Genomic DNA, 26,573 nt, shown 5'->3' with positions numbered 1-26,573 from the left:
AATAAACCTGTATGAATTTCCACATTGCTTCAAATAACCGAGAATTGGGCACAACCAACTACTTAGTTTGGGGACTCTTTTGAAGGAACAGTATCATCTCTTCCATTTGATACTCTTGCATTACCTTCTTAATAGAGAAAACTACCAGCTTTCAAGTCTAGTAAAGGAATGGGAGTTGAAAAACGGAAAGTTATTAACTTTCCCAAAAGCTGAAGCATATTTTCGTTCCTCTCTTGCTTTCATTAAATATACATAGATTCCAGGAGAATAGGTTGACTAATGATTAGAGCAGGGTACCATCCCATCTCTTTTTCAGAAGAATGTGACACCATCTCTTCATTTCACTTCAAGCACTTCCTCACTGTTCCAACCAAAAGTGGCACAAATCTCAGCTCCTTTTTGTAATGATTTCATCATTGCCACTGTCAACAGCAATTTAATAAACACCCAATTTAGGTAAGTACTGAACTGGATGCTGTAATAGCTACACACACACACACACACAAAAAGAACACGAACCAAACAGTCTTGATGCACAAATTGACAGGAAGGCCTAATACATATTTATCTATTCACTGACTGATCCTGTATGATCTCCTAGGCCCCTCTGAACTCTAAATTTATAGAAATCTATTCTGAGAGCATTCAAATAAAATAATCTGTAGGGAGTAAAAAGGACTTCTGGCTTAGAGTCAAGGGGATCAAGACGATCAAGTCCTTCAGAATTCCGTAAAAATAAATAGTAAGTTCTCCAAAGCCTGTCCGACTTCATTTTCGAGCAAAAGGGAATAATGAACTCCTACTTGAGAGTTAAGAATCGCTGACTTGAAGTGAGCAAGTCCAGGTGCGGCTCTGGAAAGAAGCCACGTTACTATGGCAACTTCGAATCGCCATTTTAGGTCTTCCCGCGGCCTCCCGCCCTCGCGTCACTTCCGGTGTCACCTGTGTGGTTACAGAGAGCCGTAAACAAGGTGTGCAAACTTCTGGAGAGCTGTCGGGATGCTGCAGAGCGGGGCGGCTGGAGGCCGTGGCTGTGCTCTGTGCCCACTGCTGGGCGTCCTATTCTTCCAGGGTGAGTGAGTCGGCGGCGGGCTCGGTTGCACTTCCGGCCGGGGGCTTAGGGAAGATGGTCGCTTTTCCGGTTCCGGTGGGGGGTCTCAGGAAAGCCCCCACTGCGCTTCTGGGAAGGAAGGAAGCGGGAGGGCGTGGGGAGGATGTTCTCTTCTGGTAATCACCACCCACTGAGGGGTGTCGGTAGCTTGTCCGTACTTTCATGAGCCCCTGGCAGCTCGATCACCTTGCGTGACTGTGCGTTGTACTGTGGTGATGGCACGGATAGATAGAATCACGGAGGGCACTGGGTTTGGGGGCACCCGGTGTTATCTTATGATGAGTTATCAGTGGTTGACTCGGCTGTGGTTTTGTGGGCCGTATATCCTGATTTGGAAAGGACAATACTAGTCTTCAGTAGTTCCAGTAATTTTGGGAAAGAAAATGATGACTGTTGCTAATTTCTTTTGTAGGTGATTGTCAGGGCCTATGAAGTAAAACGTTTATGAGTCACAGAAAGGATGTGCTTTGATTTCATTGTAACAGAGATGCATGTGTTGAGGAAAAGCAACTGCTTTGGTATTTTAATAACAGTTTTTTTTTTTTTTAATACAAGGAAGGGAATATCAATTCTGTTAAGATTTTAATCTATTAACCGATATCAGAAGTATAGTATTCACACTATCACATAATCTTAAAATTTGGATAAGTTTTGCTTTCATGCAATTTTCAAGTTGCATAAATTTCAGTCAACCTAATTACCTTCATTTAGGGTGCAATTATCCCCTGGATTTGTGTGTGTGTGTGTGTGTGTGTGTGTGTGTGTATGTGTGTGTGTGTCTTCCCCAGGAAATCATATGTTAGTAGAGCTAGCATAGGAGTGTATTGTTAACTTCATAAAATTTCCCTGTGAGTAATGGGAATTTCTGAAGGGGATCTTTGATATAAAGGCTTCAGGTGTGCTAAGTCTCAGCAGGTAGGGCTAGGGAGTTTTAATTTATTTGATGACTAGTGTTTATGCTGCCAGCATACTCCCTGATCCCTCCCAGCTGCCTGTGTCATAACAGGTGTCCAGTTTTTCAGCTAAATTATTTTGCAATATACTATTTAGGCAGACCTACTGTCACTCCAAATAATCCTAAATTCTTTTTCAATATACTATTTAGGCTGAACTACTGTCACTCCAAATCATCCTAGTTTCCTCTCTCTGTCTGTCTGCCTGTCTCTCTCACACACACAGAGAAATGTTCAGATATTGTCCTACTGAAAAAAAATTCTAGAAATGGTGGGTGGTTTCACAAACTTGATGTCATTTCACATTGAAAAGTGTCCATCAGTTCAGCAACCAACTAAATACATACATGTATTTGTTGATTTATCTTTTGCCTAAAAAAACCACCCAAAAACCCCAGCTTTATTGAGATATAGTTCACATGCCGAACAATTTACCCATTTAAAGTGTACCATTCAGGGAATTCCCTGGTGGTCCAGTGGTTAGGACTCCTTGCTTCCACTGCAGGGGGTCGTGGTTTCGATCCCTGGTTGGGGAACTAAGATCCCTCATGATGCACAGCATGGCACGGCCAAAAAAAAAAAAAAAAAAAAGGCGTACCATTCAATAGTTTTTAGTATATTCACAGTTGTGCAATTATTATGACAATCAGTTTTAGAACATTTTCATCATCCCAAAGAAACTCCATAGTCATTAACAGTCACTCCTCATTCTTCCCTCCCCACTGCCCCTGGCAAACACCAATTTACTTTCTATTGCTGTGGATTTGCCAATTCTGCACATTTCATAGAAATGGAATTGTACAATATGTGTTCTTTTGTGACTAGCTTTTTTCACTTAGCATGTTTTCAAGGTTCATCCATTTTTGAGGGGGTCATTTGTTTTGAGTCTCTTAGGTAATAGACTTTGGTTTCATACCAGTTTAATTGCCTTTCCTCTTCATATTTAGGACCCATTAAATTATTAGCTTGTTTGAATTCTTCCTAAGTTATAAGTATGGTCCTGCTATATCAGTTGTCTAAGTATGTAAAACCAGTAGATTAACAAGCCTAGGGCTATTACACTTTTCTCTTTTCCACTTGAGTGTGCAATTTTATGACTCAGTTTGACAGATTTGTATTTTGGAAAATTGGGTGTATAAAATTGGGAGTTTTTGTCATTTTTTCCATTTCTTCCATGTTTAAAGTTACTTATGGTTAAATGTGATTTTCTTGTTTTCCTCCCAGATTAAAAATTTTTTAAAATTATTATAATTATTTCTATAGTTGGCTGTTTTTACCTGGCAAGAATGCTTTTTCCCTCTGGGGAAGAGATAAATATCCATTAGCACATTAGGCCTAGGGTGAAAGTTTCTGAATGAATGTAACATTGGATTGATATTTTTTTCTTCTTATTTTATTTTTTGAGTGGAGGAGGCAAATTATTTTATATCCATTGATTTTAGAATACTTTTAATTTCAGTAAAACAGAGAAAAGTGCTTATAAGTGTACAGCTTAATGAATTTTCAGAAACTGAACACACCTGCGCAACCAGCACCCAAATCAGCATGTAGATTGTTACTGGCATTCCAGAAACTTTCCCTGTGCCTCCTTTCAGGCATTCTTCTTTCTCCTCCAGGGGGAACCGATATCCTGATGTATAGATTAGTAGTGTAGATTTGTTTAGTTCACCCATGGATGTTATGGTTACTTTTCTGTAACTATACATTTAAGACCTGCTTATCCAGTGTTTAGATTTCAGTGAAGTGACTTTACATATTGATAACTTTGTGGCAAAATTATGTTCATGTATATGGAGTTTATATATATTAAGAAGGAAGAAGCTGCTAGTAGGTAGTTTGATTAAAGGTGTACTTGCTGTAATTCAGTAACCAAAATTTGCTCAGAACTTGTAATTTTTATGCTTATTTTATAACAATTTTTGCTTTATAAAAGGAAACTCTTGGTTTGGTTCAGTTGAATAAATATTACTGAGCATCCATAGTGTGCTAGGTTCCATTTCAATGAGCTTAGGGTCTATCGAAGAAGACAGACAAGTCAGCAGATAATTTTAAAATCTAGTACTAAGAGAGAAATGCACTAGAAACTATGGCATCACAGAGGAAGTGCCCTTAATCTGCCAAGAGGATACAGGGAAGACTTCCTGGAGGTGTCTCCAAAGTTAAATCTGAAAGAAGGATAAGAGTTAGAGAAAAGGAATGAGGAAAATTCCAGACATAGAGAAGAACGTAAACAAGGCATGGAGGTAACTTTCCAAGAAAATTTTCTGAAACTTACTTTGATTAGATTAACTTAAATCCGGTGTTGACCCCAAATATATCTCTGTCGTCAGGAGGATGGTGTGCTGGAGCTACCTCCTACTGGCTCTCAAGAGCCAATCATGCACATGTCTTCCTAACTCAGCATTCAGAAACTTTTACCTTCATAGCTTGAAATTAGCCATGGTGGGAGTATTTGTACCACAGAAATCAGAAATTGTCAAACCTACATATTTGGGTTTTCTATTTTTAGCTGTTCACCAGCACACCTCTGGATGTAATGATTAGTTTAGGCCAATCTGAGTCACCTTCCAGAGCTGGGAGTAGGGTCTAGTTATTCTTGGTTTGCTCCCCTCCCACCAGATCCATTCACTTCTCTTCTCTGTTTTGCCTACTCCGTGGAAAGCTGACCTATAAACCGCATCATCCAGGCTCCCGTCCTCTGGGTTCCAGTTAGGTTTGATCAGTGGTAGGCATTGGCAGGAGATTGGAGGGCAGGAGGAGAAAGACATTTTTCTTCCCTGCTCCCTCCCTGTCATGGTGCCATGGTTGATAGTGGTTATGTTCCTCTGTGGCTACAGCTTCTGTCAAATGGCCCACAGATCCACCTCTTACCAGGCTTCAGTAACACCATTTCCTCCCTCTGCCCCTTCAGGCGTGGAGTGGTAAAGGCTTTGTGCCTTTGTTGGCTTCCTTGATGCTGAGAAAAGTCCCTTTGAAAAGTGACCCATACACTTTTCAAAGTTTTAGCTGATTTTGCCTTCTGTTTCCTGCCTGGACCCTGACAGAGGCCTCTACCCCCAAGCTCATGGGCTATGTAGGAAAGGGTGGATATCTAAAGAAAATCTGGGCATTGTTAGGAAAGGAGATGAGGGGAATGGATATTGAGCTGGTAACAAACAAGAGTTCACTACCTTCAGTTTGGGTTCCTGTGGTGGTGATAGTCAAGTGGGTATATCCAGTAATATTTGGACACTCAGAGGCAGGTCATGGCTAGCAACATAGTTTGGGGAATCATTAGCCTATTAGTGGTTGTGAAATCTATAAAACTGGGTAGGATTGCCCAAAGAGAACATGTTGAAAGAAGGACCATGGGCTCAGGGTGGAACTCTGAGGAACACCAGTGTTTAAGGGATGGGTAGGAAAGGAGGAGCCTTAGAAAGAGATTTGATAGAAACTAGCTGAGATGTCGAGTGTGTGCGTGTGTGTGTATGTAACACAATCAGTGTGGAGAATTGGTTGGAGGGAGACTAATGAGATTCTGATTTATAACTCTAATCCATAGTTCTTTTTTGCTATAAACCAGGGTTGGCAAACTTTTGTAAAGGGCCAGATAATATTTTAGGCTTTGTGGGCCACATGATCTCTGTTGCAAGTATTCAACTTTGCTGGAGTAGCACAAAAGGAGCCCTAGATGATACATAAATGAATAAAGTTGGCTGTGTTCTAATAAAACTTTATTTATAAAAAGGTGTTGTAGGCTAGATTTGGCCCATGGTCCATAGTTTGCCCATCCCTGCCCTAAACCAACTGCCCCCTTGACATTATCCCTTGGATATCTCAAAGGCACCTTAAACTTATCCAAAATCAAACTCATGTTCTTCCCTGCCAAGCCTGGTACTTTTCTAGTCTTCCCTGTGTCAGTGAATGGTATCACCAAGCCAGAAATATGGGAGTCATCCTCAATGCCTCTCTTCCCCAAACATTCCACATATGATCTAACACCAGTTCTTGCTGATTTTACCTTGTATTGTTGTCTTCCTAGTTCTCTCCATGTCCACTGCCACCAACTTAGTTCAATCTTCCCTTATTTCTCACTTGACTATTGTAGTAGCTTCCTAAATAATCTCTTTATATATACTCTTAGTGCCTCCTAATCGTCTTCCCTAGAGTGAGATTTTAAAAATGCAAACTTCTTCATGCCCCTTCTCACTCAGTCCCATACTTAAGTATTTTCCATGGCTTCCCATTACTCTAAGAATAAGGACCCAAATCTCTAAGGTCCTGCCTGATCTAGTTTCTGCCTACCTCCTAGCCATGTCTCAGTCTTCTCTCTCATGCTCTTTGTGTTGCTGCCATTCTGCCTTTTTTTCAGTTCTTTGACTGACTGTGGACAGTTCCTTCCTAGTTCCTTCCTGACACAGGACCTTTGCATATGCAGTATCCTCTGCCCGGAATGCTCCCCCTCTCCTCACCTTGTTATCCTTGCTTCAGAACTCAACTCAAAAGTAACTTTTTTCAGGCAAGCTTTCATTAACCACTCCCTGCTCCCCTATCATAACTGGTACAGTTCTCATAACCACTCTGTCTTTTCTTCACAGTGCTTATCAGAGTTTGTAATTATACATTTGTCTTTATGATTGTTTGATTAGTGTATTGAACTTCTGCTGCATTTTAAGCTCCAAAACAGGGAGTGTATGTATTTTGCTCACATTTAATCCTGAACTTAGAGGGTGGCACAAAACAGACGCTCAATAAATCTTTGTTTGAAGAATGAGTGAATGAATGAGTGTATCATCCTGGAAGGCTTGAGACAGAGAAGGTCAAGGAGCAAACAATTACTGCTGCAGAGGGATCCAGTAAAATCAGGAGAGAAAGCTGCCTATTGGAGTTTTTGTCCCTTGGATTTTGCTGTTTTAAGACAATAATGCCTTTTACTAGGAGTGGTAGTGGAGTCCAAATTGTGCTGTAGGGGTCCAGAAGTGGATGGGAAGGGAGGAAAGGGAAACGTCAGATATAAACAACTCTTTCACAAACTTGGCTTAGGATAGAGAGGGCAGTAGTTGGTAATGAGTAGGATTACAGGGTTAAGGAAAATTTGTTATTGTTTTGTTTTATTGTTATATATTTGTTTTTACAGATGGGAGAGAATTCTGTGTATTTAGAGGCTGAGGGGAGAAAGCCCCTCTTGAAAGGGAAATGTTGAAGACAGTAGAGAGGGCTTTTTTTTTTTTCTTCTTTCTTCCTGGAGCAAGGCTTGGAAGGGAGGGATCCAGGCAGAGAAGGGCTTGACCTTGCTTAGAAAAAGGGACACCACATCCTTTCAGATTGGAGGTAAGAATGGGTGAAGATGCAGGAAGATATGTGACTAAGCAGTTTGTATGGCTTCAAGTTTCTTGAAGAAGAGAGACATTTTCTTCTGAGAATGAGGGGTTTATAGGTTGCACAGAGGATAAAAGAGAATGGCAAAGTTTGAGGAGTCAGAAAGAGGAGATGACCAAGGCTGGTTAAAGAGTCATCATGCCTCATTAAGGACTTAGCTGTGGATGGAACTGATGAATTTCTTATGGTAACTGTCGGTGCATTGGTGTGATTTTTCTCCTTCAGCACACACCAGCCATAGTCTAGAAGTGGTCATCTAGGGCTGAGCTTTTCCTGATTCAGTGCAATGGAAAGGTAGGTGTCTAGGGGACTTAAGAATGTTGAAAATACTTTAAGAATGGGGATAGGAAGAGAGTGGGTGACTAATAAGCACACTTTGTTCCTACATGAGAACTTTTGGTGACCTGTCCACCTCTTTCTCTTGGTCTCTCTCTGCCTTCTCCCTTCCCTCTGACTTTTGCTCTTAAGGTACTTCCTTTAATTTAATGGAGGAAATCATCTTTACAAATTGAGTGCAAGCAATGGTATATGTGCTCGAGTAGCATTATGTACTAAATGTTATGTGAAAATTAAAAAATAGTAATAAACTGCATCAGAGAATTTGGGAAGGCATCACAAGGGGGGTGATATTTGAGATGGGTTTTGAAGGGTGTGAGTATTGGGGATGTGGTTACCAGGCAGGATTGGTAGGGATGGGGAGAAACTTCCAGATAAAGACATATTCAAAGAAAGTCACAGTGGCATGAAGGACATAGTAAATTTGAGAAATGGCAGGACATTCTGGGCATAGTGAAGGGGATGGGATGGGTAGGTGGGCAGAGTAGCAGAAGTTGGGGGCCAGACTGGCACTATTTAGATTTTATGTTATAGCCCAATAGAGAATTACTGAAGGTTTTTGAATGTTTGTGGTGTTCATTTTAATGACAATAGTTAACATTTATTGAAAGTTTCAGTTTCAGGTGCTATGCTAAGCATTTTATGTGTTACCTTCTTTAATCTTATTATATCCTCACAGTGACACGATGAAGTAGGTCTTTTCATTATTCACACTTACCAAGTGAGGAAATTGACTCTTGAACAGGTTAGGTAACTATGATCAAGGTCTCACAGCCAGAAAGCAGCTGGGCTAGAACTCAAGTTCAGGTCTGTCTAATTCTAAATCTAAACTTTAAAATCTCTTCACTATACTTATGTTTTAGGATATATAAAGAGTATATAAAGGATATATAAAGGATATATATCCTTTACATATAAAGGATATATATCCTTTATATGTAAAGGATATATAAAGGGTATGGGGAGTGTGTAGATTAACCATTCATTTCTGCCTTCCATTTTTTAGAGCTTTATCTTAAGTCAAGAGTAAGGTGGGTCAGGAGTGAGGGCTTAGGAGAGAGTAGGGATTGAGGGATGAAGGCTTTCCAGGCAGAGGAACAGCATTTGCAGAGGCATAGGAGGAATAACAAGTTTAGCATGGCAAAGTCAGAGAGGATGTCTTGGATGAACCAGAGGTAGTCCTCATCTTTGGGATGGTCAGATTCTTAGTAGAGTTGTGAGCTTAGTCTTGGTCTCCTGCTTTTAAGAGGAATGTGAACAGACTGGATTGTCTAGAGAGGAGCAAGAAACATGATTCAAAGCAGCAGAGGTAAAGGCAGTGGAAATGATGACTCATAAGTATGTCTCTGATAGGAAAGTTTGAGAGACTAAGGACAGAACTAAAGAGGTGTCAGTAACGATGATGAAGCTATCTAACGTGCATTGAGCATTTACTCTGGGTTAGGTAGGCTTCTTAGTGTGGTACATGTTTTAATTCATTTATTCTTCACAGTGACCTTCTAAGGTAAGTGTTATTATTATCATTCCTACCAGGATGAGAAACTGAAGAAATCAAGTAAACCTATGAAGGCCACAGAGTCAGCAAGTGATAGGGCTGGGATTTGCATCTTTTCTCAACCAGAGGGACTGTTGTTTTCTAGGATGGTGTGTGGGTTTGCTCTCTTCTGAAACCTTGCTGCTCTGTTTGCCTTTGGCCTGCCAGATGAATCATGGCTCATTGTAGTGGAGAAGGAAGCAGGAAAAACAAAGTGCTGGGGGCTTACTTTCCTAAAAAATGGCTCCCTAGTGGAAGAGAAATTTCTACCACTGTTCTCTGAAAGCAGAGGGAATGGTCAGAAGAAAGTGCCAACTCTTTTGGGGGAGATGGGATGTCAAAGTTGGATATACGAGGGGGCTTCCCTGGTGGCACAGTAGTTAAGAATCCGCCTGCCAATGCAGGGGACACGGGTTCGATCCCTGGTCTGGGAAGATCCCACATGCCACGGAGCAACTAAGCCCGCAAGCCACAACTACTGAGCCTGCGCTCTAGAGCCTGCGAGCCACAACTACTGAGCCCACGTGCTACAACTACTGAAGGCTGTGTGCCTAGAGCCCGTGCTCCACAACAAGAGAAGCCACCGCAATGAGAAGCCCGCGCACCGCAACGAAGAGTAGCCCCCACTCGCCGCAACTAGAGAAAGCCCACGTGCAGCAACAAAGACCCAATGCAGCCAAAAATAAATAAATAAAATAAATAAATTAAAAAAAAAGTTGGATATATGAGGTGGTTTTGGAAAGAAGTCTCTAAAGAGTTTATAAATGATATCTTATTTTTACATTTTAAAATGCATTAAATTGTAAATTTAATAAACTTTTTCCTCCCCATGATTTACTTTTCATGGATGAGTGATTCATTAACCAGCTTTAAGAAAGGGAAAAACAAAACAAAACTAGATAGAACCTTGGGGTAGATTTATAAAAATTTTTTTTTCTTTGAAAAAAAATTCCTATTCTTGTTTTCTACTTTTATTTTGCTGGTGGTTGAGGCAGTGATAGCTTCAGGTTACAGTCGTGCTGTACTTGGGGTAAATCCCTCAGACCACAGCAAGTGCCATATTCCTGGAGTATAAGTGTGTCAAGAGAGTGGGTGGTGTTGCCTTTTAGCCTTCTGTGGGCTGACCCGCTTGGTTGTAGTTAATTTAACCACAACTCTGTATTTGGAAAAAGTGCTGATGTGACCAGGTTTTAAATTTTTACCCAAACATTCATTCTATGATTTAATATCGTAAAATGACAAAAATACCACCCTTGATTAATGCAGATTTCTGCTCCTTATCCTTTTGGGCCTGCCTGAGAAGATATTTATTGCTACGGCTTTCTGATGAGAGCCCTAAAAATGATAAATAGTGTTTCTAGGGCTTCCCTGGTGGCACAGTGATTAAGAATCCACCTGCCAGTGCAGGGGACACGGGTTCGAGCCCTGGTCCGGGAAGATCCCACATGCTGTGGAGCAACTAAGCCCATGCGCCACAACTACTGAAGCCCTTGCGCCTAGAGCCCATGCTCCGCAACAAGAGAAGCCACCGCAATGAGAAGCCCATGCACCTCAATGAAGAGTTGCCCCTACTCGCCGCAACTAGAGAAAGCCTGTGCACAAAAACGAAGACCCAATGCAGCCAAAAATAAATAAATAAAATAAATAAATAAATAAATAAAATGGGTTTCTATATTGTTCACTCACGTCTATATATTCCACCCAGTGTACACATTTTAAATGTTTGGGCTTGCTTTGATTAGGTGTTTACATCGTCCTTTCCCTGGAGATTAAAGCAGACGCCCACGTCTGGGGTTATGTTGGAGAAAATATCAAGTTGAAATGCACCTTCAAGTCAACCTCATCTATCACTGACAAACTCACCATAGATTGGACATATCGACCTCCAAGCAGCAGTCGCACAGAATCAGTAAGTGTATACTTTTAAGGATATTTCTTTGAGCCTTCCGTGGTCAACAGCTCTGGAATCCTTTTATTCTATGTCACAGGTACACCTTAGGCCTTCTCATCTTAAAATAGAAGATGAGCTTCTATTAAATAGAAGGAGATGAGCTACCCTATATGACATTCATCTGGTCATGTAGGGCTTTTTCTTCTTCTGTGTGAGAATCTTGCAAATAAGCTATAGGCAAAAAAGTCAGAAACTCAGAGGAAATGTGGTTTAGTTTTGTCTCTCCTTTGTTGTTTCTTTTTGCTTGGCTTCATAGCTTGAGTTTCAGATTTGTTGTACTAAAAAGGGTACCTCCAGGCTGTTGAACAGAGAAATTCTATAGGTCCCAGTCTTAGACATCCTTTTGCTCAAAGCTGCTCATTTCCTGTCATGTGAAGTTGTCTCAGTGGGTGTTTCTGTTTGTATATCAGTACTTGTAGATTTATCTTGGCATCTTCTCCCAGTGTATAAACATCTGCACTGATTTATACAGCTCCCTTTGAAAGAAATTATAGGGCACCTTATGCTGATGACAGATGCTGTTGATGACAGATGGTCTTGCAATATTAGAAGCAATATATTTTAATCACACAGATAAAACACATTTATGGCTCAAATCCCATTGTGGATGTCTAATTGAAGATTGCAATGCTATTAAAAAACCCTTTTTCTGTATGCTTCCAGCAATATCCTAGGTCAGGATACTTTTTATCAAGAATGTGAATGTCAGAGCGGTATGTAAGATTGTATTTTTGAAAGTATCCTTGATTTGTTTATCCTGTTTCCTTCATTAGAAGTACTTTCTCTTTGATTTTAATGTATAAACTTTGGATTTTGTTTTAGGAACCATTATTGAATGCCATGTAGCATCTCTCAGTAACTACAGTAGGTGCTCCAGTTGTCCTAGTGAAGGTGGGTCCAGTGAGCTAGGCTGTATTTGTGGTCCCTTTTTCTCCCTTCCTTCCTTCCTTCCTCCCTCCCTCTTTCTCTTTCTTTCTCTCTCTTTCTCTCTCTCTCTTCCTTCCTTTCTTCCTCCCTTCCTTCCATCCTTCCTTCCTTCCTTCCTTCCTTTCTTTCTCTCTCTCTCTCTTTCTTTCTTTCTTTTTTTTCTGAGGTAAACTTTTATTTCTTGGCTGACAGGACTTGCAGACCCATGCTCCTCCCAGCACCTTTTATCCTGCCCAAGCAGCGGCAGCCTAGTCCAAAAGGTGCCATGGCCAAAGGGGTTGGGGAGTCACTTCACATTCCAGGCTGGAGGAGTGGGGGGCTTGGGGATACTCCCCCACAAACCTTTGCCAGCAAGAGGCCATGAGTCACCCCAACCCCAAATCCTGCATTCTGGTAGGAGGTGGCAGTGCCTCCTTCCAGCTCTCCAAACCTGAGAGGGGCATGCATGACCACACAGGGCAGGACACAGACCCCCCAGCTCCAGTAATGGCAGTCCCCAACACCAGCCTCTGCCCAGGTCACAACCCCAGCCCCCATCCCAGGGCAGCAGAGGTCTCTCCTCCTCCTTGGTCCTCAGTGATGGATGGAGCCCTCCACACCAGGCAGAACAGAGGCAAAGTCAGAAGCAGCGGCAGTGGCAGGGAAGGAGCAGGCACCGAGACTGGTGGCTCTGGGGCCCAGGGCTCTCCCGGAGTCAGGGCAAGCTGTCTGTCCAGGCAGCTCTGGGGCTAGACACTACGTGGGCATAGTCGGCTGTGTTACGGGTACTTGGACACCTTTCCGTCCTGATGCTAGCTGATACTTGTCTTTGGCTGCTGCTCGCTCCTTGGCATCAAAATACCAGACAGTGATGGCGTACCTGGTGGCCTAGGCTGGTTTCACCTCATGGGGGTTCCGCCGATCAGACCAGAAAGTGAGCAGCCGGTCAAAGAGTGGCTCAATGTTGGCTACCACAGGACGGCCCTCAGGGAATATCTGCAGCAGGCCGCCATGCACCTTGACGTCCCAGTTTTGATTCAGGTAATAGATGCAGGTGATGCAGCACCCATCGCCATGTGGATAGTCAACGTGTCTCACCTACCCCAGCCAGTTACCTGGGTAACACGCCACCATGGCCTTGGTGCGCCCATTGATGACGTAGCTGCCCAGCCTCCCAGCACAGTGGCGGATTACAGCATCCACGTGGGCCATGAGGGCACTGATGCTTCGGCAGCCTGGCTCATGGCCTTCCACCCAGGCGATCTGCTCCCCACGGATGCTGCGTGGCAGGATTGCCCGCTGGCCCATCACGCAGGCGCCTGCCCCGCTTCAGGGCCTCCACCTCTGCCAGCACTTGGCCACCCAGTGCCGCCCCCAGGAAGCTGTCCTTGGCGCAGATGCCATAGTACCGCATGCAGGGCACAGTATAGCCCAGGGTCAGGTGCTCAGGCGCAGCGGGCAGCACCTCCTCCCTCAGCCCGGCGCTGGCCTCACCGCTGCCGCTGCTGCAGCCTCCCCCTCTGCCTCCGCCTCCTGCTTCTCCTGCCTGGCCCAGGGCCGCTTGCTGGGGGCGGGGGCATCCCCACCATCCTCTGCCCATTTCCGTTTGGGGGCCTCGGGCTGGGTGCCCTGGGCTGCCAGTCGCTGGCACCCCTTGGTGACCATCGCCGCAGCACCGTCACTCTGCAGCGGCCGCAGCTCGCCGCCGTCCTGCCCGCCGAAGCCCTCCCGCAGGGGGCTGGCTGTGGTGGAAGTAGCTGTGGCTCTGGGGGTCCCACTCCCCGCCGAGGCCTCACCAGGCGCTCCCGGACGGTGGTAGGAGGACAGTGGGGGACAGGGCAGGTGACTCTCCACCCCCATCCTGGCCCTACTGGGCCCCAAGGGCTCTGACATGGAACCCGGCAACTGAGGGAGAGCCTGACTCAGGGGCTGCGGCTGGCGCGGGCTGTCCACGGCAGCAGTGTCTTCATTCCCCGGGCATGGAGGGCGCGGCCCAGGCCCGGGGTGCCACCCCCCCCCCCCTCCTCCTCCTCCACTTGATGCAGCCGGGGGCCGGGGCGGCTGGGCCTGGCGTGGGGCAGGATGAGGCAGGGCAGGTGGCAGAGGCCTTTCTCGTGCCCTGGGGGTGCTTGCTGGTCCCCAAGTCCTCTGCTGTCCCTAGGGGCTTGGGAAGGGACCTGTCACGGTGGCGAGGTTTTTCCTCCGGCCCCGGTGCCGCGCCGCCGTTTGTGCCAACCACCCTGCGCCGCACAGCACGCCATTCCCTGCCCCACCACCTGCGACGCTCTCCCTCCCGCTCTTCCTTTCTTTCTTTCAACTTTTAAAAAAATTTTATATTGAAGCATAGTTGATTAACAATGTTGTGTTAGTTTCTGGTCCTTTTTTCTTTAGACTTAAAATAGGTCCCTTTATTTTGAGTGGTCAGGAAACTATGGCTGGCTTCATATGGCTCTTCCTCCTTGGCCAAAAGTAGGACAGAACAAACAGTGGGGATCTTCCTGGGGCAGAAACCTTAAATGCAAACAGCAGTTCTCGTATGGCGCTCTTCTCCGTGAGGCTAGTCGAGAAATCAGCAAACTCATCCAAGTTGGAATTAGTGGACCCTTAAAGTTGCATAACACTATGTTGCAGTTACGTGATCAGTCAGGATTCTGTCAAACTAATCAGTTAGCAGGATTTGAGTATCACTAGTTTAACTTGAAACTCACAGGTTGGATTAATCTTGAAGATTCACAGCAGGCTTTGTTTTGTCAATAAGGAGTTTCAAACCCTTTTATACTGATGCTGATAATCAGAGATAGGTATTCTTTACCTCCCTCTTTGGAACATTCTACACATTTTATTATTTACTAATATCTGTATTTCCCACTAGATGGTAAGTTCCATGAGAGCAGGGACTGTGCCTGATTGGCTCCCACTGTATCATTTTGCTTAATACAGTGCCTAAGGGCACATAGTAGGTGTGCAGTAAATATTTTTTGAATGAATGCATGAACAAATGAACCAAGAAGTGATTCAGCATCTTCTCTGGGAAGTTGCTTTTCAAAATTGGGCAATTCAGTGTTTGTAAGTATCTGGGTTCTTAAGTGGGGAGGTACCAAGTAAGAAAAGAACTAGGAAAGGCTTGAATCTTGCATAAGAGAGAGAGAAAGATCATATTGTATTGTAGTGCTTGCCCAGCCTACCACCAAATATAATTAGGTGTTTCTGGTGATGAAGTATATGATTACCAATCTGAAGTAGCATTGTTTTAATTCAATGTATATTCATTGAATGCCAATCATGAATCTGACTTGAGGTTTTTATTAATTGCCAAGATAGATAATTTGAGAGAGGCTTATGTTACAGCCTCCTGGTGATTTTGAGAATAAACAAAAATCTCCCCTTTCCCACTTATTAGCTGTGTGCCTTCGAGTAACTCATTTAATTTCTTGTTTTTGTCCTTGTTTCCCTTTCTGCCTGCTCCATGTATAGTTCAGTGTTGTTGTGAAGCTCAAATGAGTAAATGTATAGAAATAGTTTGCACACTATAAAGTACCATATGAATTAGATGCTTCTTTAGCATAGGGTTTCTGAGCTTTGGCACTGCTGGCATTTTGATACAGATAATTCTTTTTTGTGGGGGCTGTCCTCTGCTTTGTAGGATTTTCAGCAATATCCCTGGCCTCTACCCACTAGAAGCCAGTAGCACTCCTTCCAGTTGAGACAACCAAAATTATCTCCAGATATTGCCAAGTGTCTTGAGGGCAAAATTGCCCCTGGTTGAGAACTGCTACTTTAGGACTTTGGGGAGAATTTAAAAGGGGTTCAAGAATTAGGATCCCTGGGTTCTTTCATCAGGCCTTTTTTTGGACAAGTTTTATTAACCTGTCTTTTAATCTATAGGCTGGAAGTGAACAAAACATAGAAAATAATTGTCCAACTGGGAAAACCCACTACACATTTGTATTTTATTTTGGACCTACTTAGCTTTACGTTTTCATTGCATTTTCCAAATTAACTTTTTTTCTCATGGTGTTGCTTTCTTAGATTTTTCATTATCAGTCTTTCCAGTACCCAACCACAGTGGGCATGTTTCGGGATCGAATTTCCTGGGTTGGAGATGTATACAAAGGGGATGCGTCCATAAGCATAATCAACCCTACCATAAAGGACAATGGGACATTCAGCTGTGCTGTGAAGAATCCCCCGGATGTGTACCATAATATTCCAGGGACAGAGCTAACAGTCACAGAAAGGGGTAAGCTAACTGCCACCAACCTTCTTCTGTAGTGAGTGCTCTCTGACTACTGTGGTGGTTTGTGGGGAGATCAGTGAGAAGCAAAACTACCTATCTTCGTAAGCCGGTTGGTCATTGGGACATTCTGCCATTTTGAATTGTCTGAGGATGAGTTTTTTTATCTTTATTTTTCAAACTGACTTTTTTTTTCAAATATCGTCATAGTTTCTCCATTATCCTTTTAAAATTTTAATTTCAGGTGACCAGAGGTCTTGTGGAATGTATGGCACACCCCTGAATAAATGGAGAGTTGCTGTCTGTGTGAAATAGAAGTCATTCTGGTTTCCCTAATATGTTCATACCCTCAGTTATGAGACTGTGTTCTTGCCTGTTTCTTGAAAGGGTACCTCCTCTAAAGATGGAGGCAGCACATTTCTTTCATGTTGCAAAGAGCAACTGTTTCCTTTTAGTGTGAAACATGAGGAGAGTGGGTTAAGGGTTGACCTTTTGTTCTACACTATTCCCTGGTGACTGATGAGTGGTCATTCTAGTCCTTATTTGAATTTGAACCAAAGATTTAGAGATTCAGAAATGACAAAGTATCTATGGTTCATTATAGATACCTTGTCATTTCTGAAATCTTTCTGTATGTCTCTCTCTCTCTCCCTCCCCTTCCTCTTTCTTTTTTCTTTATTTTTTTAAGGCAACTCATAGGTTTCAAAGACATAGGAACATTCATACTGCTGGTAGAAGTAGAAACTGGTATAGTTTTTCTGGAAGACAGTTTGGTAGTATAAATCAGATGCCTTAAAATTATATACCCTTTGATCCAGTAATTCCATTTTAAAATTTATTTTAAAAAATGGAGCTAAATATTTATATACAAGGATGATCATCATTATATATCATAGATTCAAAGAATTGGAAATAATTTGAATATCCAGCAATAGAAGATTGATTCAATATATTATTTAATATGGTAGAATACTATGCAGGCATTAAAAAAAATCTCACCTGGAAGGAATACTTATGGAAAATATTTATAATATAGTATATAAAAAAGAGGCTAGAAATAGTATGTAAACTATGATCAATACTTCTGAACATGTACTCTCCTCCCTATATTCAGACTCATACCCACATACTCCTAGAAAGAAGATTGAACGGGTAGATATTGACATATTGATCCTAGGGAATGGGATTATGAGTAAATTTTAATTCTTCTTTGTCCTTTTGTGTATTTTCTACTGTTTCTACAATGAATTTATGCCCTTTGTAACCAGAAGAAATACAAGAGCAAAAGTAAGACTATCTCATGTCAAAGGAAGCACTTTGCATGTCCCTCTCTTTGACCTCTTTTTCCTCCTCCAGGTTTTGGCACGATGCTCTCCTCCGTGGCCCTTCTTTCCATTCTTGTCTTCATTCCCTCAGCTGTGGTGGGTGTGCTGCTGCTGGTGAGAATGGGGAGGAAGTCTGCGGGCCTGAAGAAGAGGAGCAAGCCTGGCTCTAAGAAGTCATCTATTGAGGTTTCAGCTGAGTAAGTCCAACTGCAGTCCTGAGCAATCAACCCTCTTCAGAGACCTGGTTTGTGGACAGTACCCAGGCTTCTGCGTCATGCCTTCCTTTCTTCCAGGATGAATTTAGTTCTGCTGAAAGGGAAATGCGTGGATGTTAATTTGGAGAGAGAGATGGAGGAATTGATAGCATAGTCCTAGTCTCTTTTTTTTTTTTGAAATGAGATGGTGTAGTGCTGTGGTTCTGAATATAAATTCTGAAGTGAATCTCTCATTCCTTCAAAATGGACAGGAAATTCCAACAAGTCAGTTATTTTCCCCCTTTTCCGTGTTTTGGCACTGAGCTGATGTATCCTGACAGAAGTGCCTGAGCAGTGAGAGAGGCTTTAGAACAGCCAGGGAGAGCAAAACAGTTTAAATAAGTGAGAACTGTTCTTGGTCAGCAGATGCTCGGAAGGGGCTAATTGGATTGTGGTTACCAAAAGCATTTGCCAGTGAGCAGGTGTGATCCAGTATTTTCCCTAAGAACAAATCCACTAAAAAAAAGGTAACAAAAGTCTACATAAAACCCTGTTGATTCTCCATTATCTATATCAGGGGCTCTTAACCTGGGGAGAGAAGTCTTACTTTGAGAAAGTCTAAAATCTTCTTTCAGTGTATGTGTGTGTGCATGTGTGTGCGTGTGCACATTTATTTAATGGGAGTAAGAGTGCCCTTTACAAGGAATCTGTGGCCCCACAAAAAGGCAAAGAACTCTTGGTAAAAATACTAAAACGTCTATTTCGAAGCATGGTCTAACAAGATCCTTTATGATCTAACCCTAAGTCACATTGTTTCTTGCCATTTCTTCTCATTTGCTCCACATTCCAACTACAGTGAGCCATTTCCTTCTCCAAACATACTATACTCATTTAGACCTTTTAAAAAATTTTCAAAATGCTTTCCTCTTACCTAGAATCCCCTCCCTCCTTCCCTTGTTTGCCTGGAAAACTCTTCCTTATCTTCTAAGACCCTGATGAAATGTCCGCTTCTCAAGAGTTTCCCTGACTCTTTCAGGGAAAACTGATCACTCCCTCCTTTTTGCTGCCACAGCGGTTTGACCTTAACTCTATGAAAACATTTACCACATTGTATTCTAACAAAATGAGCTCAAGGGACCATGTTTTATTTATGTCTTTATCCCCAGCCCAGCACAATGCCTCTGTCATGGTTGGTGCTGGGTGCATTTCTAAATGAATGATTGTGACTGGCTCCTATTTATTGAGCACTTACTATGTGCCAAACACTGTGGTACCTGTTTTACATGTGCTTATTTTGCATTTACTCCTAACCACTACCCTTTAAGTGTAGCTGGTAATACCTGCATTTTGTAGATGAGGAAATAGGTTTCTGGAGCTTAAGTAATTTGCCCAGTCACCCTGCTAGTAAGTGGCAGAACTGAAATTTAAAAACAGACCTGTCTGACTTCAACGCTTGTCCTCTTAACTGCTCTACCATACTGAGGATAGTGACTGTTCACATTTGGTTTGTCCTCTTTCTACAGCACTGACCAGGAGAAGGATGACTGCATGGCAAAGCTTTGTGTCTGTTGTGCCGAGTGCCTGGTAAGTCCATGCCATTTCTTCTGTTCACTGTTCATGCTTCATTTTCCTGCTTAATTAAAGGAATCCTTCACCCTCAGAGGCAGCAGAGGATATGCAGATAGGTCTAAAGCAAAGTATGAACCAAGGTCTTTCCCCAAAGCATTTTGGTCTCAGGGAACCCCCACCAATTCTAACCATTATTTTATTTTCTGTCTTACGGGCAGAGAGTGGTGTCCTTAGGTTAGGGAAGGGGATTGCGTAGGCAGCCTCTGCTGACTGACAGGGAACATCCTGAAAGAGGAGTGTCCTATGCTGCTGAGGTCATACTAGGAGACCTGGCTGGACTGGCTGAACCTAAAACCCTGAATTGAACTTTTCTTCTGCGCCTCAGTTTTCCCCAGGGAATTTAGAGTGATATAAACTTTTAGGTGACTTGGTGGCGTTTGTCAATAAGAAATACCCGTGTTGGAAGGCTTGAGTTTTGATTTACATTTCAGAAAACTGTCATCCCTCCCCCTTTGGGTGCTTGCTGTGACTGGTAGGCTTGTGTACCTGTTCCAGGATCCTAGGAGGGAGAGAGACTCTCTGATGTGGTACTGTTGGAAACAGGTCAAAAGCAACTCATGATCTAGTACAAAGCATACCTGTCATTTCAGGGTTTAAACTTGAGCCTTCTTTGTACTTACTGCCAAATTCAGCACTTGGCTGGATGACCGCAGCCCAATTACTCACCACAGTGTTCCTTTTTCTCTTTCTCTTACGTACTTGAGTATTATAGGTAAGATGAGAGAAAGGTTGATAGTGCCAGTGGATAGGATCTAATTCCAACCCTTTGGGATTTGAATATTTTGATAACAAAAAATAAGCTAATGTCCTGAAACTAATACAACATTATTAATCAACTATACTCCAATATAAAGTAAAAATTAAAAAACAAAGAAAGAAGAATCACTTTGCTGCACACCTGAAACTAACACAACATTGTTAATCAACTATACTCCAATATAAAATAAAAATTTAAAAAAGTAAATAAAAAAACTAAATAAGCTAATGTTCATAAGATTATTGTCCACATTTCAGATATTGATTTGTTCAACAGTTATTCTTCGAGCATGTATCTGACATGCCCCAGCTGTGATTTTTAGGTACTTAGGAAACAACAGTGAACAAAACTGACAAAAATCCCTGCCCTCAGAAGAAATTACATTCTTTCCATTCCTGGAAAACTCTCATCATCTGAGACACAGTTGAAATGTTACCTTCTCTTAAATTGGGGTACAAACAATAACAAACTAAAAAAATTTTAAAAATTAGTAAAATATATAGTATGTCAGATTGTGCTTAATGCTGTAGAGAAAAAATAAAATAGGAAAGGGAGATGGAATGGCTGGATAAGGGGGTATGATACCAAATAGGATGGTTGGGGGAGTTCCCTGGCGGTCCAGTGGTTAGGACTCTGTGCTTTTACTGCCGGAGCCCGGGTTCAATCCCTGGTCCGGGAAGTAAGATCCCGCAAGCCGCAAGGTGTGACCTAAATAAATAAATAAATAGGATGGTTGGGGACACCCTCACTGAAATGATATTTGAACAAACACCTAAAAGTAGAAGCAAGCAACATGGCTATCATGGAGGAACATTTCAGGCAGAGTAAGTGGTTGGTGCAAAGACTTTGGGGAGGGGCCATGATTGGCATGTTCTAGGAGCAGCACAGAGGCCAGTGTGGCAGGAATGAAGTGAGCAAGGCAAAGACTAGTACTTCTTCAGAGAGGTAATGTCGTATCTTATAGAACATTATAGTGATTGTAATCACCTAGAATTTTATTCTTTTTTTAAAATAAATTTATTTTATTTAATTTATTTTATTTTTGGCTGCGTTGGGTCTTTGTTGCTGCGCATGGGCTTTCTCTGGTTGCAGTGAGCGGGGGCTACTCTTCGTTGCGGTACACAGGCTTCTCATTGCGGTGGCTTCTCTTGTTGTGGAGCACAGCTCTAGGCGCGTGGGCTTCAGTAGTTGTGGCACGCGGGTTCACTAGTTGTGGCTCACGAGCTCTAGAGCACAGGCTCAGTAGTTGTGGCACACGGGCTTAGTTGCTCCACGGCATGTGGGATCTTCCCAGACCAGGGCTCGAACCCGTGTCCCCTGCCTTGGCAGGCTGATTCTTAACTGTTGCGCCACCAGGGAAGCCCTAGAATTTTATTCTTAATGAAACAGAATCCACTGGAAGTTTTTGAGAAGAGAACACTTTGAACCGATGTATGTTTTAAAAGGATAATTCTGGCTTCTCTGTTGAAAATAGGTGGTGAGGGACCATGACAGAAACAGAGTACAATTAAGAGACTTTAGCAATGATGCAAGTAAAGGAAGAGGGTGATGATTTGGACCAAGGTGGTGGTGGTGGAGGTGGTGAGTAGTTGTTTTCTGGTTATAGTTTGTAGGTAAAGCCAGAAGGACTTCTTGACGAGTTGCATGTGTGTGTGAAAGAATGAGAGGAGTTAAGGATAAATCCAAGGTTCTTGGCTTGAGCAACTAGTAGAACAGAGTTGACATTTTCTAATATGTACAAGCCTGGGGGTAGAACAAGCTTTAGGGGAGCTGAGTTTGGATATGTAAATTTGAAATACTTGTTAAACATTCAAGTGGAGATGTGGAGTAAGCAATTGGTTTTATGGGTGTGGAGTTCAGAAGAGAGGTCTAGAATGGAGATATAAATTTAGGAGTTATTAGTATATAGAGACTGGTAGAGATATTTACACCAGGGAAATGAGAGTAGATAGAGAGGAACTCAAAGGACTGAGCCCTGGAGCTCTCCAAGGTTTATAGATGGGGAAGATGAGGAGAAATTAGCAAAGGAGGCTGAGAAGGAATGTCCAGTGAAGTGGGAGGAAAACCTGGAGAGCTCTGTATCCTGGGAACCAAATGAAGAAAGCGTTTCAAGGAAAAGAAAGTGATTAACTGTGTCAATTGTTCCTGAGTCAGGTCAAGTAAAATGAGAACTGAGACTTGATTACTGGATGATCTGGTAACGTGGAAGTCATTGGTGGCCTTGGCAAAAGCAGCTTCAGTGGAATAGTGGGGATGAAAGCCTGACCAAGGTAGGGTCAAGAAAGAATACAAAGAGATGTATTGGTGAGAGTGGGTATAAATGACACTTTCCACTTTTTGCTGTGGAGGGATGCAGAGAAATAGGGCAATAGGTAGAGAGAGGTGTGTGTCAAGAGTTGCTCTTCTTTTTACGATGGAAGAAATTACAGTACATTTGTATGCTGATGGGAATAAACCAGTAGAAAAGGAAAATTTGATGTTACAGGAGAGGGGGGAGAATTGCTGGAGTGACTTCAGGATCTAGTGCACCAGTGGAGATGTTGGCCTTAGATAAAAGCAGCGAGAATGTATCCATACTAAGAGTAAGGAAGGCCAAGTAGGTGGGCCCAGATGCAGGTGGGTGGGTAAATATGATGGGAGCTTGTGGAAGTTCCATACTGACTGCTTCTCTGTTCCCAATGATGGGAGAAAATAAGGTCATCAGCTGAGAATGAAGTGAGCTGAAGGTGTTGGAGGTTTGGAGAAAGAGGGAAAGATATGAAAATAGTCATCTAGGAGAATAGAAGAATGAGTGGACTAGAGAAATGGGGTGTGCCAGGTAGTACTAATGGCCTACTCGAGCTTAGAAGTTTGAACAATAAAGATAAGAATAAGAATAATAGTGATAGTGGTTCATCATGAATGAGTGCTTACAAATTGCCAGGCACAGTGATGGAAACTGAGGTTTAAAGAAGTTAAATAACTTTACTCAAGGTCACATAGCCAGCAAGGGGTGGAGCTGGGATTGGAACCCAGAGGTAGACTGACTCCTAGCCTAAACTCCTAGCTACAGTCTTGCACATTTTGCTACAGACAGACATCTTTTCATGTGTGTTGAGGTTTTAAAAAATAGTCACCAAGGAAAAGGGAACCCTTAGGGTTTCAAAGCAAAAATTAGCCCAATAGATACCAATTATAATGAGGTCCTGTGATGCTTCTTGGGAATTTAGGTGGGTTGAGTCAGTGCCATTTCACTGTTGATGTTTCCCCTGGCCAAGTTCCATTTGGGGGACCCTAACGTGTGGTCTTTGCCTGAATTCTGACTGTGGCATTGTACTTCATAGACCCACCACAACTACTGTTCTTTCCCCTCCAGGATTCGGACTATGAAGAGACATATTGATGAAAGTCTGCATGATAGGAGAAGAGTCACCTAATAACAGAAAATATCCCATTCCACTGGCAGCTAAAGCCTCCCAGAGAAGTGGAGCTGGCTTGGACAGTAGTGATGGAGAATTCTGGAAGCCATCAGTGAAGACTTTAGGAGCCATTTATTTATTGAAGAAATGTTCTTTTTGTATTTATAAACTTCAAAAACTCTCAGAAGAAACTCATAACTACCCCTTTTAATAACTTATACTCTAATTGAATGAAGGAATTCTTTTCCTAAGTAGAAAAATACTTTTTATTTTGCCTTTGGTCTTGAATGTATTACATGTTTTCTTCCAATTTTTTGAGGGAGAATCCTAGATGTTGGCTACACTGCTGATGCCAAAATATGTACATATATTTAATGAAATGGAGCTTGGAGCTTCCTGATGTGCTCCCAGGCAAAATGTTTGTCTGGGATAGCTATTCTTTGTTTTTTGCTCCATGAACATTTTCAGCTGTGAGTTAGCATACAGCATATACTCGTTGGTTTAATTGTCTTATCATCAATTGTGTTTGGGAGGCTTGGAGTGCATAACCCCAGTTTTTTTTTTAGAGTTGGTAGGCTCGGGAGTCAGTGGTTTACTTTGACTGGGTTTTTAAAGTGTTAAAGAGCCTTCAGTTTACAATTAAGGAAATAAATGATGAGATAGAGGGATTTCTTTCTTTTGTCTTACTAGGTGCAATTTGTTATTTTACTTTCTTACAGCTGACTGATTTATGATTTCCTTCTTGACTTTTCAGATCAGAGGCAAGAAAAACTCTTCAAAAGGTTTTTAGTGGGGCTAAGTAGACTATTTTACCAGTAATTTGCAATGAAATCATCTTTTAACCTATGCTGTTCTTCAAAAGTTGTTTTATTTCTAAAATGCGGAAAATATGAGCAAACTAATGTATTTACAAACTGTTTTTGCATAATATTTGAGATAAGGAAGTGAGGGTGTGAATAACCTATACTTCCTCCTTCTGTTCTCTTGATACCTTCTATTAGCTTCCTCCATTCTACTGCAGCAACATATTTCAAATTTTAATTTACATGGGATTTTCTGTAAGCCATTAAGAAATATGTATGAGCAACAACTACTGAGCCTGTGCGCCACAACTACTGAGCCCACGTGCCTAGATCCCGTGCTCCACAACAAGAGAAGCCACCGCATTGAGAAGCCCGCGCACTGCAATGAAGAGTGGCCCCCGCTCGCCGGAACTAGAGAAAGCCCGTGCACAGCAACAAAGACCCGATGCAGCCAAAAATAAAAATAAATAAAAAAAAATATGTATGACATATCAGGAAGGGTTGACTGTGCAGTCCTCTGTAATAGAGGGATAGAGTTCACTTCTTAATTATGAGAGACAAAAATTATCCTCTCTTCCCATCTTTGATTTTTTAACAGGATAGCCCATTTCCATGATTTTTTGCTAGGTGGCTCAGGAGGTTTCCATATTATAGCATAATACACTGTATGCTGTACAAAAATCACTTTTATATTTTTTTGCTAAGATCTATTTTTAAAAATTTGGGTTATTAGTTCTCATAGATTTGGCCTGGCCTCTTTTGTTAATCTAGTCCATCAATTAGAGAGTCTGATTAGTTAATAGATGTTATGATTTACCTCTGGTCATATAAAGAAGAAGAGGCAAAGGCAAGATTGGCAGTCTACATTTCCAGTGGTTAAATCTCACAGTCTTGGGCTACTTGTTAAGTATGTGGATGTCTAGGGCCAATCTAGTGAGACAATCTGACACCTCAACACAGAGAGGAAAACAATTTGAGCAATGAAAGTAAATAATTTGGGCTCTAGGACATTTGAAGATAGAGATATAGCTGTGAGGTAGAATTTTTGTGGGTCCTCATTTCTTTGAGAAGGAGATGATGTTATAGGAACCCAGGTAAAATCACATCCCATTGAATAAAGAACCAGTTTTGGCTGAGTTATCTTGTAATTTCTTTTCAGGCATGTTATGAGGATTAATCCAGTGGGATATGTTTATCACAGTCTTAGGGCTGCTATCAGTTTCCTTCTTCAGTCCTTATATTGAGGTCTGGGTTACAGCTCTTTTTCTTCAAAGGAGCACAAAGCAGTGTTGGGACACATGCCTTTTAAGGATGGAAGGAAGATTAAGTTTTTTCTTTTTTTAACTTACTGTTTTAATATCTTCTAAGGTGCTATTCTCTTTGTTTTTCTTTTTGCTGCTCCATGAGTTCTTATCACATTGTATGGAGACCAGCCTTGTCTAGAAAGGGAATTGAATTCTGAAAGCTTCAGAGGTGCTTAAAAGCCTTTCAGAATTTTTCTTTGCCTGCTGACGTCTTTACTTGTGGTTACATTACCTTATGAGTTTTGTCCATTGAGCTCTTAATTCTGTTACCAAATGTGAACTTATAAAATGCTTTGTGTTTCCCATGTGGCCTGTTACCTCAAGCTTCTTGGGGGCACATTATCTACAGCTCTCAAACTGGACTCTGGTGCTTCACGAGGGGATGTTGCATGTCCTTGTTTAGAAAAAATTCTGGCGGCCAAATTCTGAATCTGAATATTCCTGTGTGTCACTCAGATATGTTTCCAAAGGGGACCTGTAAGAAGACATGGACCAAGACTCTCATTTAATTGCACAATTTAAAACTTTGCTGCAAGACGAGGCAGCTCCAACCCTTTGACTCCAATGTTGGACTGTTAACTGCTACATTTCACTGTGTCTTTTGTTTGTTTGTTTGTTTTTGTAGGAGGGTATGCACTATTGGGTCATGCACACAGATGTGTAACTCTTGAGATCTTTACCACGTCATAGTTAATAAACTTCTTTGCACTTTCGGGCTACTTTTTGGTGTATATCTACATATTAGATGAGAGCTGTCCTGTGAAAGAGAAGGGGGGTGGT

At 42.2% G+C, this 26,573-nt stretch overlaps 1 protein-coding gene and 1 pseudogene across 2 annotated transcripts; one reads left to right on the top strand and one right to left on the bottom strand.

The window, feature by feature from the left end:
* The first annotated feature begins 477 nt into the window (after nt 1-477).
* MPZL3 (myelin protein zero like 3) lies at nt 478-26,506 on the top strand. Its single transcript, XM_082342817.1, has 6 exons — nt 478-1,072; nt 11,035-11,201; nt 16,179-16,389; nt 17,740-17,905; nt 19,426-19,486; nt 23,644-26,506. Exons 1-6 carry the CDS (start codon nt 1,000-1,002, stop codon nt 23,668-23,670), a joined length of 705 nt encoding a protein of 234 aa, XP_082198943.1. The 5' UTR covers nt 478-999; the 3' UTR covers nt 23,671-26,506.
* On the bottom strand, nt 12,725-15,714 carry LOC309605867 (prolyl hydroxylase EGLN2 pseudogene; annotated as a pseudogene). Its single transcript has 2 exons — nt 15,688-15,714; nt 12,725-14,306 (listed from the first exon to the last, which is right to left on the bottom strand). The product of its transcript is annotated as a prolyl hydroxylase EGLN2 pseudogene (transcript).
* Nucleotides 26,507-26,573: the final 67 nt, after the last annotated feature.

Source organism: Balaenoptera borealis (assembly GCF_965194805.1).
Source record: "Balaenoptera borealis genome assembly, chromosome: 11".
In the NCBI taxonomy this organism is placed as follows: Eukaryota; Metazoa; Chordata; class Mammalia; order Artiodactyla; family Balaenopteridae; genus Balaenoptera; species Balaenoptera borealis.
This window is presented reverse-complemented; position numbering and strand designations above follow the sequence as displayed.